Source organism: Mytilus trossulus, chromosome 12 (assembly GCF_036588685.1).
Source record: "Mytilus trossulus isolate FHL-02 chromosome 12, PNRI_Mtr1.1.1.hap1, whole genome shotgun sequence".
Taxonomy (NCBI): Eukaryota; Metazoa; Mollusca; class Bivalvia; order Mytilida; family Mytilidae; genus Mytilus; species Mytilus trossulus.
In genome coordinates, this window is record NC_086384.1 from 34,433,477 (window position 1) to 34,450,626 (window position 17,150).

The 17,150-nt window shown below is 35.9% G+C and overlaps 1 protein-coding gene across 1 annotated transcript in view; it reads right to left on the reverse strand.

Moving 5' to 3' along the window:
- LOC134693874 (basement membrane-specific heparan sulfate proteoglycan core protein-like) overlaps positions 1-17,150 on the reverse strand; it is a 172,506-nt gene that overhangs the window by 106,997 nt on the left and 48,359 nt on the right. The window contains exons 8-11 of the mRNA XM_063554809.1: positions 11,485-11,604; positions 2,970-3,080; positions 1,402-1,524; positions 1,000-1,104 (exon numbers count right to left, since the gene is read on the reverse strand). Of these exons, the coding sequence (XP_063410879.1) occupies positions 1,000-1,104; positions 1,402-1,524; positions 2,970-3,080; positions 11,485-11,604 (459 nt within the window). The remainder of the gene's footprint in view (positions 1-999; positions 1,105-1,401; positions 1,525-2,969; positions 3,081-11,484; positions 11,605-17,150) is intronic.

Sequence of the window (17,150 nt, forward strand, 5' to 3'; positions counted from 1 at the left end):
TTCAAAGAATGAGCCAATAAAAAACATAGGTCACAGATAAGGGAAAAAAATTATTTGCCTTAAAACCCAATTATGGCGAAAAATGGTGAAAATGGGTAAAATGTATTTTGACCCTTTAACAAATAAGGATAATAACAAAAATATTCTATTAGTCACATAACTACAATGATTTAACATTTCTAATTAATTAAAATATTTTTAAAAGATTAAATCGAATTACGACAAATACTTTTGTAATTCATGCATGAAATTATGTGCAGTCAAATCGTCCTGAGCCACCTTAAAAAATATTTTCTTCAATGCCCAAAAAAATGACTTGAAAACCTAATTTCAAAAATACTATCCTCACAAGACCCGCATAGGTTGTCAAGGTCATTTAACAAAAGTCCCTCATTTAAAATGTCTCCTGTTTTCATGGGTGTTGTATATGATTGATGATTGTATGTTCACCCCTACTTGTCTTGTTACTTGTATGTTCTTGTTGGATTGCTGTTTCATTGACATTTGTGGGAAAAACCCTTATATTCAAATTCTTTTTTTTAAAAGCAAAGAAACTTGTGCTGAATTTGAAAATTAATGACTTCCCATATACTAAAAAGACTCTAAATATTTTAGATTCTTTTATTTTCATTGGTATATTTTTTTGAGAATTAAGGAACAAATGTATTTTTATGAATATTTAAAAGATTCTGTAGTTTTTTAAATGTTTGCGAACAAAACCATTTGAAGTTACATAATTGACCGTTTCAGAATCTAAAGTAATATGGGTAATTTGGATGTTCATACCCCAAAATGAAAATAACGTCACTACATTGGTTGAATTTCCATTGTTTTTGGAAAATATTACCCAGAATGCATTATATTCTGAAACGGCAAATTCATTGCACTTTTAAATTTTACACAAGAAATCCATAAAAATTGATGCCCAACTTAAAATAAATAATCGAAAGTACCCTATGACCTAGAGGTCAAATGTCATAAGTCAGAAGGACAACTTACAATCTTCTTCGTCTGAACGATCCTGACAGTCAGGGGTACTATCACATTTTCTAGAGTTTGGTATACACTGTCCACTTCTACATCGAAACTCATCTGGTCTGCAGGCTAAAAATAGAAAAATTAGATATCTAGACCAATCAGAACTCTTTCTTCGCATACTATATATCCAAAGATATCTGTTATATATATATATATTAATATTATATATTAATAAAATTAAATTTCAAAATGTCTTTAAAGTCCTTTCATTATCTACATTTTTCTCCAAATGGTTTCACATCTTTGTGATAATCATGGATGATATATATATATGTGAAATATAAGTTCATTAAAACAGATACTCTTTTTCAACAAAATTGTGTTGCCTTATGCAATAAGCTATAATCTATTTATAAATCATACCACAATTGGCTTCATCTGAGCGATCCCTACATTGGACTATTCCATTACATCTGGCGTCTGGTGAAACACATTGTCCATCATCACAACGATAAAGTCCTTCTGGACAGGGTGGAGCAACATTACCTAAAATAAAATATAAAACACTGTAAACCAACAAATTTTCAGAGGCAATTTATTCCCCCATTTTCAGGAGTAGAAAAATAACACTATTTATATAAATCATTTTAAATCAGTAAAAATTGCATTTTTCCCTATTTAACATTACGAAGTAATTTCAAAAAAGCTATTGGCTACATCATGATGGCTATTTTTTACAGGTAGGGGAAGCTATTGGCTACATCATGATGGCTATTCTTTACAGGTAGGGGAAGCTATTGGCTACATCATGATGGCTATTCTTTACAGGTAGGGGAAGCTATTGGCTACATCATGATGGCTATTCTTTACAGGTAGGGGAAGCTATTGACTATATCATGATGGCTATTCTTTACAGGTAGGGGAAGCTATTGGCTATATCATGATGGCTATTCTTTACAGGTAGGGGAAGCTATTGGCAATCTTAGACATTTCAGAGAGGAGTCAAGCACACCTTGCCACCAGCAAGGTATGAACCCACAACCTCAGTCATGACAGATAAGTTATAAATGCAGATGCACTACTTATACTCTCAGCAAACATCATCTGTCACCTAGGGTCATACGCCTCCCTACCACCAAACATCATCTGTCACCTAGGATCACGCCCCTCCCTACCACCAAAAACCATCTGTCACCTAGGGTCACACCCCTCCTTACCACCTAACACCATCTGTCACCTAGAGTCATACCCCTCCCTAACACCATACATCATCTGTCACCTAGGGTCACACCCCTCCCTACCACCAAACATCATCTGTCACCTAGGGCCACACCCCTCCCTACCACCAAACATCATCTGTCACCTAGGGTCATACCCCTCCCTACCACCAAACATCATCTGTCACCTAGGGTCATACCCCTCCCTAACACCAAACATCATCTGTCACCTAGGGTCACACCCCTTTCTACCACCAAACATCATCTGTCACCTAGGGTCATACCCCTCCCTAACACCAAACATCATCTGTCACCTAGGGTCACACCCCTTTCTACCACCAAACATCATCTGTCACCTAGGGTCATACCCCTCCCTAACACCAAACATCATCTGTCACCTAGGGTCACACCCATCCCTACCACCAAACATCATCTGTCACCTAGGGTCATACCCCTCCCTAACACCAAACATCATCTGTCACCTAGGGCCACACCCCTTTCTACCACCAAACATCATCTGTCACCTAGGGTCACACCCCTCCCTACCACAAACATCATCTGTCACCTAGGGTCATACCCCTCCCTAACACCAAACATCATATGTCACCTAGGGTCACACCCCTCCCTAACACCAAACATCATCTGTCACCTAGGGTCACACCCCTCCCTACCACAAACATCATCTGTCACCTAGGGTCATACCCCTCCCTACCACCAAACATCATCTGTCGCCTATGGCCACACCCCTCCCTACCCCTCAGACTTCAAACTTACATTCTTCTTCATCAGACAGATCATCACAATCAAACTGGTCATTACATCTCAGTAAGGATTCAATACATTGTCCATTACGGCATTCAAACTGGCCCAAACGGCATCCCTCAGCTGAAAATATACATTAACAAAATTGTCAAAATGTTTCATTATTTAACATATTTGGTCACTTTTACTGACTTTTCATGATAAACACAAGTTTGAAAACCAATAATTAAGGATGGTAGGGGTATTTCAATATAATTATTACCCATAATGCCAGAAGGAATTTTTTTTTACCCATAATGATTTGAAAGAGTCTTTTTAAAACATCATATCATAATTGTTATTGCATCTGCAGTGAGTGTAGTTCTTTTCAGTCCTATATCCATAAAAATGATATTTTAGATATTTTCTTTCATTTTTTTTTTTAAATATGTGAGAAGTAAACTTGGATTTTGTTGTTTACTTATCTCTTAATTTTCTAATTCTTATATACATATATATATAGGTTTAAATGGACCTTCCTTTTCACAATAGATTGGCTAATATATACCCTAATGACTTTATTGTCGCATTAGGTATAAGTCCTATTTAGAATGCAAGTATTTTTTTATTAGCAATACATGTATATCTAAATAAACATATCAATCATAATAGTAATACTAATAGTAATAGAGTTAGTACTAAAACAAATAAAACATGTAAAGTCAATAAAAACTAAAGAGTCAAAATAAAATTACAAAAATCACCATTTCTAACATTTATATCACATTAAAAATATTAATCTGTTAATAAAAATAACATTTAAAAATAAAATACATGACAATCCAAGTATTTTGCATTGCAATCTAAAGCTTAGAAATCATGTACAACCAATTTTAAATATTCTCCTTTTGTCCTATAACTCCTTTCACAGAAGAGTTGCTCTGTTTAAAGGTCGCAATAGAAGAAAGATCGTTTACCAATTGCCAATAATATATACCGGGTACTGTAAATTCAGAAATTATTACTAGGTTTTTATTATTGCGAATAATGTGACAGAGTTGTAAACACAATAATTAAAACTTGCATTTTGATATATCTCATCTGAATTAAACAGGCTTTTCTCAAAATCTTAAAAATTAAAATCGCATTTCAGTTTGAAATGACAAAATCGCAATAATAAATGCACACAATAATTTCTGAATGTACAGTACTGCATGTCCAATAACTCAGAACTGTGATCAGGGCAATTATATATATATATGATAAAGGAATGCCAGACAGGCTGTGTTTTATTATTGCTTGGTTATTGGCTTTTTTCAAAATACCCCATATGGTCTGTAGTAGAGTATTGGCTTTGAGTAAGACATTCCCATATTTTTTTTTATCAAGGTTAATATATCAAAAGGTTTAAAATTGACAATTCTGTATGTATAGAACATGAAATATAGGAATGTTAGCTCGATCTGACTTACTGAACAAGGAGACAGGGTCATCATAGCAATGCTTATCTTGTGAGCCAGCATGCTAGCACTGACTTACTGAACAAGGAGACAGTCATCATAGCAATGCTTATCTTGTGAGTCAGCATGCTAGCACTGACTTACTGAACAAGGAGACAGTCATCATAGCAATGCTTATCTTGTGAGTCAGCATGCTAGCACTGACTTACTGAACAAGGAGACAGTCATCATAGCAATGCTTATCTTGTGAGTCAGCATGCTAGCACTGACTTACTGAACAAGGAGACAGAGTCATCATAGCAATGCTTATCTTGTGAGCCAGCATGTTAGCACTGACTTACTGAACAAGGAGACAGAGTCATCATAGCAATGCTTATCTTGTGAGCCAGCATGCTAGCACTGACTTACTGAACAAGGAGACAGAGTCATCATAGCAATGCTTATCTTGTGAGCCAGCATGCTAGCACTGACTTACTGAACAAGGAGACAGAGTCATCATAGCAATGCTTATCTTGTGAGCCAGCATGTTAGCACTGACTTACTGAACAAGGAGACAGAGTCTTCATAGCAATGCTTATCTTGTGAGCCAGCATGCTAGCACTGACTTACTGAACAAGGAGACAGAGTCTTCATAGCATTGCTTATCTTGTGAGCAAGCATGTTATCACTGACTTACTGAACAAGGAGACAGAGTCTTCATAGCAATGCTTATCTTGTGAGCCAGCATGCTAGCACTGACTTACTGAACAAGGAGACAGAGTCATCATAGCAATGCTTATCTTGTGAGCCAGCATGTTATCACTGACTTACTGAACAAGGAGACAGAGTCATCATAGCAATGCTTATCTTGTGAGCCAGCATGCTAGCACTGACTTACTGAACAAGGAGACAGAGTCATCATAGCAATGCTTATCTTGTGAGCCAGCATGTTAGCACTGACTTACTGAACAAGGAGACAGAGTCTTCATAGCAATGCTTATCTTGTGAGCCAGCATGCTAGCACTGACTTACTGAACAAGGAGACAGAGTCATCATAGCAATGCTTATCTTGTGAGCCAGCATGTTATCACTGACTTACTGAACAAGGAGACAGAATCATCATAGCAATGCTTATCTTGTGAGCCAGCATGTTAGCACTGACTTACTGAACAAGGAGACAGAGTCATCATAGCAATGCTTATCTTGTGAGCCAGCATGTTAGCACTGACTTACTGAACAAGGAGACAGAGTCATCATAGCAATGCTTATCTTGTGAGCCAGCATGTTAGCTCTGACTTACTGAACAAGGAGACAGAGTCATCATAGCAATGCTTATCTTGTGAGCCAGCATGTTAGCTCTGACTTACTGAACAAGGAGACAGAGTCTTCATAGCAATGCTTATCTTGTGAGCCAGCATGCTAGCACTGACTTACTGAACAAGGAGACAGAGTCATCATAGCAATGCTTATCTTGTGAGCCAGCATGTTAGCTCTGACTTACTGAACAAGGAGACAGAGTCTTCATAGCAATGCTTATCTTGTGAGCCAGCATGCTAGCACTGACTTACTGAACAAGGAGACAGAGTCATCATAGCAATGCTTATCTTGTGAGCCAGCATGTTAGCACTGACTTACTGAACAAGGAGACAGAATCATCATAGCAATGCTTATCTTGTGAGCCAGCATGTTAGCACTGACTTACTGAACAAGGAGACAGAGTCATCATAGCAATGCTTATCTTGTGAGCCAGCATGTTATCACTGACTTACTGAACAAGGAATCAGAGTCTTCATAGCAATGCTTATCTTGTGAGCCAGCATGCTAGCACTGACTTACTGAACAAGGAGACAGAGTCTTCATAGCAATGCTTATCTTGTGAGCCAGCATGCTAGCACTGACTTACTGAACAAGGAGACAGAGTCATCATAGCAATGCTTATCTTGTGAGCAAGCATGTTATCACTGACTTACTGAACAAGGAGACAGAGTCTTCATAGCAATGCTTATCTTGTGAGCCAGCATGCTAGTACTGACTTACTGAACAAGGAGACAGAGTCTTCATAGCAATGCTTATCTTGTGAGCCAGCATGTTATCACTGACTTACTGAACAAGGAGACAGAGTCATCATAGCAAGGCTTATCTTGTGAGCCAGAATGTTAGCTCTGACTTACTGAACAAGGAGACAGAATCATCATAGCAATGCTTATCTTGTGAGCCAGCATGCTAGCACTGACTTACTGAACAAGGAGACAGAGTCATCATAGCAATGCTTATCTTGTGAGCCAGCATGTTAGCACTGACTTACTGAACAAGGAGACAGAGTCTTCATAGCAATGCTTATCTTGTGAGCCAGCATGTTATCACTGACTTACTGAACAAGGAGACAGAGTCTTCATAGCAATGCTTATCTTGTGAGCCAGCATGCTAGTACTGACTTACTGAACAAGGAGACAGAGTCTTCATAGCAATGCTTATCTTGTGAGCCAGCATGCTAGCAAGGTATCTTCATAGCAATGCTTATCTTGTGAGCCAGCATGCTAGCAAGGTATCTTCATAGCAATGCTTATCTTGTGAGCCAGCATGCTAGCAAGGTATCTTCATAGCAATGCTTATCTTGTGAGCCAGCATGCTAGCACTGACTTACTGAACAAGAAGACAGAGTCTTCATAGCAAGGTAACTTGTTAGCCAGCATGCTAGCAAGGTATCTTCATAGCAATGCTTATCTTGTGAGCCAGCATGTTAGCACTGACTTACTGAACAAGGAGACAGAGTCTTCATAGCAAGTAACTTGTGAGCCAGCATGCTAGCAAGGTATCTTCATAGCAAGGCTTATCTTGTGAGCCAGCATGTTAGCACTGACTTACTGAACAAGGAGACAGGGTCTTCATAGCAAGGCTTATCTTGTGAGCCAGCATGTTAGCACTGACTTACTGAACAAGCAGACAGAGTCTTCATAGCAAGGTAACTTGTGAGCCAGCATGCTAGCAAGGTATCTTCATAGCAATGCTTATCTTGTGAGCCAGCATGTTAGCACTGACTTACTGAACAAGGAGACAGAGTCTTCATAGCAAGGTAACTTGTGAGCCAGCATGCTAGCAAGGTATCTTCATAGCAATGCTTATCTTGTGAGCCAGCATGCTAGCAAGGTATCTTCATAGCAATGCTTATCTTGTGAGCCAGCATGCTAGCAAGGTATCTTCATAGCAATGCTTATCTTGTGAGCCAGCATGCTAGCAAGGTATCTTCATACCAAACTAACCTCATTCCATAAATCAAATAATAAATAGCCACAACCAACAGTAAAAATTCAATCATATTGATGAAAAACAGGGGAAGATTTAAGGGGGGTTGGATTAATAAAACCTGTTTATCATTATTGTGTTCAGGCCTTTGCAAGAGGAACTGTTGATAACAAGGAGGGACTGAATTATTCAGGTTATATACAGCAGGGACTCTATATCCTTTCAGCAACCTGGTCTACATCATGGTTGAAAGTTTTGATGAGGAGGCTTAGGAGTTCCCAGAGAGAACCATGAAACAGGAAAACTGGCAATCCTTGTCAATTAAGATTGTAGTCAAATGCACCTCGCATCCAGTAAGATTTGAACTCACAACCTAATTATAAAATGAACTACTCTGCTAAAGAAGTCCTTGGACACTTAAGTATGAAGTAAGAATTATGCACAATTTATAGCAGTGTTTGAATATAAAATGAAAACCCATTGTGATTAAAATAAATAACCCATAGTAAACTGTAAATACTCTGTCTGGGAGGAAAATTGGTATACATGTATATTGGAACTTTATAAAATAAGTTTGAAATACAAATGATTATATTAATATATATACATGTAATGAAAATATTCTTGGGAATAAAAACGAATATATAATAGATAAGATACATGTATATTTAGGGTAATATATAAAATAATTTGGAGAAGAAAAATGATTTTACTATAAATGACTGATGTATACATGTATAATTAGGGGTAATAGATGTATACATGTATATTGAGGGTTTATAAAATAATTTGGCAAATAAAAGTGAGTACATGTATTCTATAAATGACACATGACAAAAAAGTTGAAAATAAAAATAAAATATTTTAGAATAAGTTTTTAACATTTTGGAACATTCAAACCCTTTCTGTACATCAAGAGTTTAGCATGTTATAAACTATAAGATACATAATCTAATGACTGGCTTGAAATATCTACACAAATTTATTAAGTATGAATATTTCTACATGGGTGATGATACTATGAGCATAAATGAGCATAAATGAGCATAATGCACGGTTACATCACAAACGCTCCTGAGCCATACTTACGACATCCTCTCTCATCAGAGCGATCAGGGCAGTCAGATCTGCCGTTACAGACAAGATTCACACTGATGCATGATCCATCGTCACAACGAAACTCGCTTGATGAGCATTGATCATAGGCTAAAACATTTACATATACATGTCAAAATGCTGGGGGACAAAGTTATCTGCCCTTGTAATTGGAATACAAAGTTATCTACCATGCTAGAAGGTATAAAGTTGTCTACCCTTCTTGTGGGAGACAAGGTTGTCTGCTCTTGTTCTTTAATGACATAGTTATCTGTCCTCGTTGTTATAACACAAAGTAATCTACCCTTTTAGCAAGGACAAAATTATCTCCCATTGTACTTTAATCCCAAAGTAATCTAACCTTCTTGTAAGAACAAATTACTTTCCCTTTCATGTGGGGACACAGTTATTTGGCCTTGAAGTTGAAACACAATGTTGTCTGCTCTTGTACTTTAATCACATACATGTAGTTATCAACCCTTCTAGCATGAACAACAATTATCTTCCTTTTCTGTATAGGGGACAAATATTATATTCCTTTCCTGTACAGGTGACAATATTACTCCTTTTCCTACGGGGGAGAGACAACTTTATTCCCTTTCCAGTGAGACAAAAGTGACTAAGCTCCTTCTATTGGCAACAAATTCTTCTTACGAATTACCCATAAACCTTAATTTTAACATCTGGATAATCCCATTTGACCTTCAATCAATTAGTCTTGTAAGTTGTCATTGTCCTTAGCAGTTGTTTAGCACAGCAAATTGGTGGTAGTTTATGAGTTAATTAAAGGTGTGGAAAACTGAACACAGTACAATGAAATGTCACAAAATAGTTAATACAATTTTTATACATTGAGGGTAACAACTTGTAAGGAGGACAAAACAGGTTACATGTAAAATATGACAGCTCAAATGAAAAATGATATAATTTCAGAGTTATTCTATCCAATATTAATGTCATGATTTGCACCTATAATATAAACAAGACGACAGGTAGAACATGTAGAGCAAGATCTGCCTACCTTTCCTGAGCACCTGAGATCACCCCCAGTTTGTTTAGTCCTTAGTTTTCTATGTTGTGTCTTCTGTACTATTATTTGTCTGTTTCTCTTTTTATTTTTTAGCCATAGCGTTGTCAGCTTAATTTCAATCTATGAGTTTGACTGTCCCTCTGGTATCTTTTGTCCCTCTTTTGCAATTCAATAGATACAGCTATTATTTTCATAACCAGTTTCATTATAAAAACCTTAACCCAATCCCCAAATCATGATCCTGCCCAAAACTGAAAATTTAATTTACACTTCTTAAACATGAAACCTCAGTTTTGCAAAAATAAAAGCTGAAACAATTTCCTAAAATGCAATAAATTAAATCTGCTTTTTAAAGACATGTGGGTTATCTAGTTTTGTCTATAATGCAGGGTTCACACATTGCCGATTATTTCTCCCGTTTGAGATCAGACAGCGATACGAAACGAAAAGTGAAAAAGTCGGATTACTATATATCCTCAATTATCTGGAATGTCTTACCATTGTCTGAATGCAGTCATTAAAGTTTGTAACAGATTCCTACAGGTCTGGAAGGGTCCAAATAGTTCGACGAAGCACCCTGACAGTTAGGTGCATCCCATAACATTCCAGGAAACTCAGCCGATTTAGTCTAGTCGGATTACAATCGTGCCTATGTCGTGATAGATTCTGCTGTATCAGATCACAATCCTAACGATGTTCTGTGTATTCTGGACGGTGTCATGTGTAACAGGAATGATCTGGGGAAGTTTTTCATTGCTTTTTTTCTGCCGATTGAGTCCAGATTGCATCCAGATCTTGTCGATTGCGAACCATTTTTGCCAAAACCGTCCGGAACAGTCCCGTTATTAATACGAAATTCGTCAATGATACCCACGTCCCAACAATTACAGAATACAATATGACTTAGACGAGACAAAGCCGTTTGGAATGTGATAGAGCGGACCGCGATGGGATTAAGTTCCGACAGTACCTGATCATCCTGAGTATGCAAACAGTTTTTCGAACGGATAACTTCCGTCAGCGTTGGTTCACTGTCTGGTCACTGTCTGATCTCTGTCGTATTAAATTCGGTAGAATCGGGATGCAGTCGTAACAGAGTTGGTCAAAATTTACTTGGCGAAAGTACAAATTGGATTAGAAGCGGATTGAGAAAGGGATTATCGGGATAAATTCGCCTGGAAACGGTTGATTATCGACACTTCCTGAACAATATCTGATTGTTGTCATGATTAAATTATTTGTTTTACAAATTTTTATTAAAGTTTGAATTTCCATCCACGATTCACAGGATCTTGATCAGACTTTTGACAAATTTAAATCGGGAATGATTCTGTCAAGGACTGCGGTTAAAATCGTGAATGTGTGACCCCAGCTTAAGATGAGAATAACTTTATGCCATTGGTAAGGATATCCATTGATAAGTGCAGATTAGCAATTCAAAATGTTTTTAAATGTTCTTTGAAAATTTGACTCAAGATATTACTTCTGATTTGTGCTGTCAAAATTTCACTTCCATAAAACGTGAAAAAAAGAACAAAATATACAGAATATAATTATGTGTACAAATAAGGTACACAAAAAGCACATGTATATCTCTGAATAATCAATTTTCAATCATTTTAGTGATAAAGCTAGATATAAAGGTTTCAGTGCAAAATTTGAGTTCATGAATTTTTTAAGTTAAATAGGAAGAAGGGTTTTAAGCTCAAAATTTAAATAAATCCAAGAGGAGATAACTTACGACAATTGTCTTCATCGCTGTCATCGGCACAGTCAAACTGTCTATTACAAACGAAGACTTTGGGTACACACTGCTGCTTGTTATTACAACGAAACTCATCAGTATTACATATGACAGCCGCTGAAAGCATAAAAACAATAACATAAAATAACAGTTGATGTGTAAAACAAATTGTTGTCAAATTTTATAGGAGAAACACAATTTGGATTAGTACGTGTCTAATGTGGAAAAGGTCTGATTACTCTTCCAAACCACATGGTTTGTGTTGATAAGTTTTCTATGTTGTTTTTCCTCTACTGCTGTAAGTCATTTGGTCTGTTTTTTGTTTTTTGCCTTAGCCTTGACAGTTAGTTTGAGTTTGAAAAGCCCTTTGGTCTGTTTTTTGCCTTAGCCTTGACAGTTAGGATGAGTTTGAAAAGCCCTTTGGTCTGTTTTTTGTTTTTGCCTTAGCCTTGACATGAGTAACACAATTTGGATTAGTACATAAAATTGAGAATGGAAATGGGGAATGTGTCAAAGAGACAACAACCCGACCAAAATAAAAAAACACAACAGCAGAAGGTCACCAACAGGTCTTCAATGTAGCGAGAAATTCCCGCACCCGGAGGAGTCCTTCAGCTGGCCCCTAAACAAATATATACTAGTTCAGTGATAATGAACGCCATACTAATTTCCAAATTGTACACAAGAAACTAAAATTTAAATAATACAAGACTAACAAAGGCCAGAGGCTCCTGACTTGGGACAGGCGCAAAAATGCGGCGGGGTTAAACATGTTTGTGAGATCTCAACCCTCCCCCTATACCTCTAACCAGTGTAGAAAAGTAAAAGCACAACAATACGCACATTAAAATTCAGTTCAAGAGAAGTCCGAGTCTGATGTCAGAAGATGTAACCAAAGAAAATAAACAAAATGACAATAATACATAAATAACAACAGACTACTAGCAGTTAACTGACATGCCAGCTCCAGACTTCAATTAAACTGACTGAAAGATTATGATTTCATCATATGAACATCAGGCACAATCCTTCCCGTAAGGGGTTTAGTATCATACCATCATAACATATATGAGAAGAACATAACCCGTGTCATGCCAACAACTGTTTTTAGAATAAATGTGTTTAGTTCCGACGCAAAGACCTTATCAGTGACTCAATATTAACGCCAAAATATGCAATCTTTAATGACTTGACAACAGTATCGTAATTATATCCCTTCTTAATAAGTCTATTCAAAGGTTTTGTAAGTTTATGAGGTGAATACTGACACCTTTGTGCTTTATAAAGAATATTTCCATAAAAAATTGGATGTGAAATACCTGAACGTATAAAAAGTCTGCATGTTGAGCTATATTTACGAATGATGTCTTTATACCGATGATAAAATTTAGTAAATGTTTTGACTAGTTTGTGATATCGAAAACCCTGGTGTAATAATTTTTCAGTAATACATAAATTTCTCTCGTTAAAATCTAAAACATTGTTACATACACGAGCGAATCGTACAAGTTGAGATATATAAACACCGTAAGATGGTGACAAGGGAACGTCACCATCTAAAAACGGATAATTAACGATAGGAAATGAAAAATCATCCCTTTTATCATAAATTTTAGTATTCAGCTTTCCGTTAGTGATATAGATGTCAAGATCGAGGAAAAGTCTAATGTGGAAAAGGTCTGATTACTCTTCCAAACCACATGGTTTGTGTTGATTAGTTTTCTATGTTGTTTTTCCTCTACTGCTGTAAGTCATTTGGTCTGTTTTTTGTTTTTTGCCCTAGCCTTGACAGTTAGTTTGAGTTTGAAAAGCCCTTTGGTCTGTTCTTTTGCCTTAGCCTTGACATTTAGTATGAGTTTGAAAAGCCCTTTGGTCTGTTTTTTGTTTTTTGCCTTAGCCTTGACAGTAAATATGAGTTTGAAAAGCCCTTTGGTTTGTTTTTTGTTTTTTGCCTTAGCCTTGACAGTTAGTATGAGTTTGAAAAGCCCTTTGGTCTGTTTTTTGCCTTAGCCTTGACAGTTAGTATGAGTTTGAAATGCCCTTTGGTCTGTTTTTTAGTTTTTTGCCTTAGCCTTGACAGTTAATATGAGTTTGAAATGCCCTTTGGTTTGTTTTTTTGTTTTTTGCCTTAGCCTTGACATTTAGTATGAGTTTGAAAAGCCCTTTGGTCTGTTTTTTGTTTTTTGCCTTAGCCTTGACAGTAAGTATGAGTTTGAAAAGCTCTTTTGTCTGTTTTTTTGTTTTTTGCCTTAGCCTTGACATTTAGTATGAGTTTGAAATGCCCTTTGGTCTGTTTTTTAGTTTTTTGCCTTAGCCTTGACAGTTAGTATGAGTTTGAAATGCCATTTGGTTTGTTTTTTTGTTTTTTTCCTTAGCCTTGACAGTTAGTATGAGTTTGAAAAGCCCTTTGGTTTGTTTTTTTTGTTTTTTGCCTTAGCCTTGACATTTAGTATGAGTTTGAAAAGCCCTTTGGTCTGTTTTTTGTTTTTTGCCTAAGCCTTGACAGTAAGTATGAGTTTGAAAAGCCCTTTGTTCTGTTTTTTTTTTTTTTTTGCCTTAGCCTTGACAGTTAGTATAAGTTTGAAATGCCCTTTGGTTTGTTTTTTTGTTTTTTGCCTTAGCCTTGACAGTTAGTATGAGTTTGAAAAGCCCTTTGGTCTGTTTTTTAGTTTTTTGCCTTAGCCTTGACAGTTAGTATGAGTTTGAAAAGCCCTTTGGTTTGTTTTTTAGTTTTTTGCCTTAGCCTTGACAGTTAGTATGAGTTTGAAAAGCCCTTTGGTCTGTTTTTTGTTTTTTGCCTTAGCCTTGACAGTAAGTATGAGTTTGAAAAGCTCTTTGGTTGTTTTTTTGTTTTTTTGCCTTAACCTTGACATGAGTATGAGTTTGAAAAGCCCTTTGGTCTGTTTTTTGTTTTTTGCCTTAGCCTTGACAGTAAGTATGAGTTTGAAACTTTGGTCTGTTTTTACTTTTTTGCCTTAGCCTTGACAGTTAGTATGAGTTTGAAAAGCCCTTTGGTCTGTTTTTTAGTTTTTTGCCTTAGCCTTGACAGTTAGTAAGAGTTTGAAATGCTCTTTGTTTTTTTCTTTTTTGTTTTTTGCCTTAGCCTTGACATTTAGTATGAGTTTGAAAAGCCCTTTGGTCTGTTTTTTGTTTTTTGCCTAAGCCTTGACAGTAAGTATGAGTTTGAAAAGCCCTTTGTTCTGTTTTTTTGTTTTTTGCCTTAGCCTTGACAGTTAGTATAAGTTTGAAATGCCCTTTGGTTTGTTTTTTTTTTGTTTTTTGCCTTAGCCTTGACAGTTAGTATGAGTTTGAAAAGCCCTTTGGTCTGTTTTTTGTTATTTGCATTAGCCTTGACAGTAAGTATGAGTTTGAAAAGCCCTTTGGTTGTTTTTTTGTTTTTTTGCCTTAACCTTGACATGAGTATGAGTTTGAAAAGCCCTTTGGTCTGTTTTTTGTTTTTTGCCTTAGCCTTGACAGTAAGTATGAGTTTGAAAAGCCCTTTGGTCTGTTTTTACTTTTTTGCCTTAGCCTTGACAGTTAGTATGAGTTTGAAAAGCCCTTTGGTCTGTTTTTTAGTTTTTTGCCTTAGCCTTGACATTTAGTATGAGTTTGAAAAGCCCTTTGGTTTGTTTTTTAGTTTTTTGCCTTAGCCTTGATAGTTAGTATGAGTTGGAAAAGCCCTTTGGTTTGTTTTTTGTTTTTTGCCTTAGCCTTGACAGTTAGAATGAGTTTGAAGAGCCCTTTGGTTTGTTTTTTTAGTTTTTTGCCTTAGCCTTGACAGTTAGTATGAGTTTGAAAAGCCCTCTGGTTTGTTTTTTTGTTTTTTGCCTTAGCCTTGACAGTATGTATGAGTTTGAAGAGCCCTTTGGTTTGATTTTTTGTTTTTTGCCTTAGCCTTGACAGTTAGTATGAGTTTGAAAAGCCCTTTGGTTTGTTTTTTTGTTTTTTGCCTTAGCCTTGACAGTAAGTATGAGTTTGAAAAGCCCTTTGGTTTGTTGTTTTGTTCGTTGCCTTAGCCTTGACATTTAGTATGAGTTTGAAAAGCCCTTTGGTCTGTTTTTTGTTTTTTTGCCTTAGCCTTGACAGTTAGTATGAGTTTGAAAAGCCCTTTGGTCTGTGATTTGTTTTTTTGCCTTAGCCTTGACAGTTAGTATGAGTTTGAAAAGCCCTTTGGTCTGTGATTTGTTTTTTTGCCTTAGCCTTGACAGTTAGTATGAGTTTGAAAAGCCCTTAGATATCTTTTGTCTCTTTTAAATAAAAACTAAAAAAATTGATGAAAATTTTATCCAGATGTTTTTTGTCTCTAATGGTCACCATGATCAAACTTACTTTGGAAGTGATTAGATGTATGGTTCAACAGATTTATTTATCATTTACAGATCATTTCAGTCAGTATGTAGCTAATAGTAATATCTTTGGTTAGCTTGCTTGTTAACTGAACCGTGAAGTCATTGTTAGGTAAGGTAAACTTCCCTCCTTTAAAAGTAGACTAGCCCAACAGATAAAAAATCTATCTCTCTGTAGGACTAAGTCTACTATTAAAGGAGGGAAGTTTACCTTACCTAACAATGACTTCACGGTTCAGCTAACAAGCAAGCTAACCAAAGATATCACCATTAGCTACATACTGACTGAAATGTGCTGTAATATATAGCTACTGTAACCTTGTCCCTTGACTCAAAATAAATACAAGTCTTTTTCATCAAAATGTCCATGATATAAACCAAGGACAAATTTTTTTTTTTTTTATGGTTTAAAAGAATGGTGACCTGAATATTACTTGTAAGTATCAAGTGAGTTCCAAGGCATTGTAACCTGGATATTATTTGACTTGGTCTTTGACCTAGTGACCTCAAACTCAATAGGATCTTTCTCACCCCAATGAGACAATGTTACACATATTGGTAAAATAACTGATTATGGCTTAAAAAATATATCCGACTTTATGCAAAATTTCTTAAAAGGTTCAATTAAAACATGTAATTGCTGCTATCAATGTAAAAATAAGAGTTTACCCCAAAAAAACATAACTACTGTAAATTCAGAAATCATTTCGTGCATTTATTATTGCGATTTTGTCATGCGCTTTTAAATTTTATGATTTTGAGAAAATGCATGTTTAATTCATATAAAATATTTCAAAATGAGAGTTTAATTTATTGTGTTTACAACTCCATCACATTTTTCACAATAATAAAAAACTCTCATTAATTTCTGAACTTACAGTAACCCAAAAGTTTTGAAAAATCAAACTAGAGGCTCTAATTATAAAGAGCCTGTGTCGCTCACCTTGGTCTATGAGAATATTAAACATGGTAAGCAGATGTATTCATGACAAAATTGTGTTTTGGTGATGGTGATGTGTTTTTACATCTTACTTTACTGAACAATCTTGCTGCTTACAATTATTTCTATCTATAATGAACTTGGCCCAGTAGTTTCAGTGGAAAATGTTATTAAAAATTTACAAATTTTATGAAAATTGTTAAAAATTGACTATAAAGGACAATAACTCCTTAGGGGGTCAATTGACCATTTCAGTCATGTTGACTTATTTGTAAATCTTACTTATTTGAACATTTACAGATTGTCTCTATCTATAATAATATTCAAGATAATAACCAAAAACAGCAAAATTTCCTTAAAATTATCAATTTAGGGGC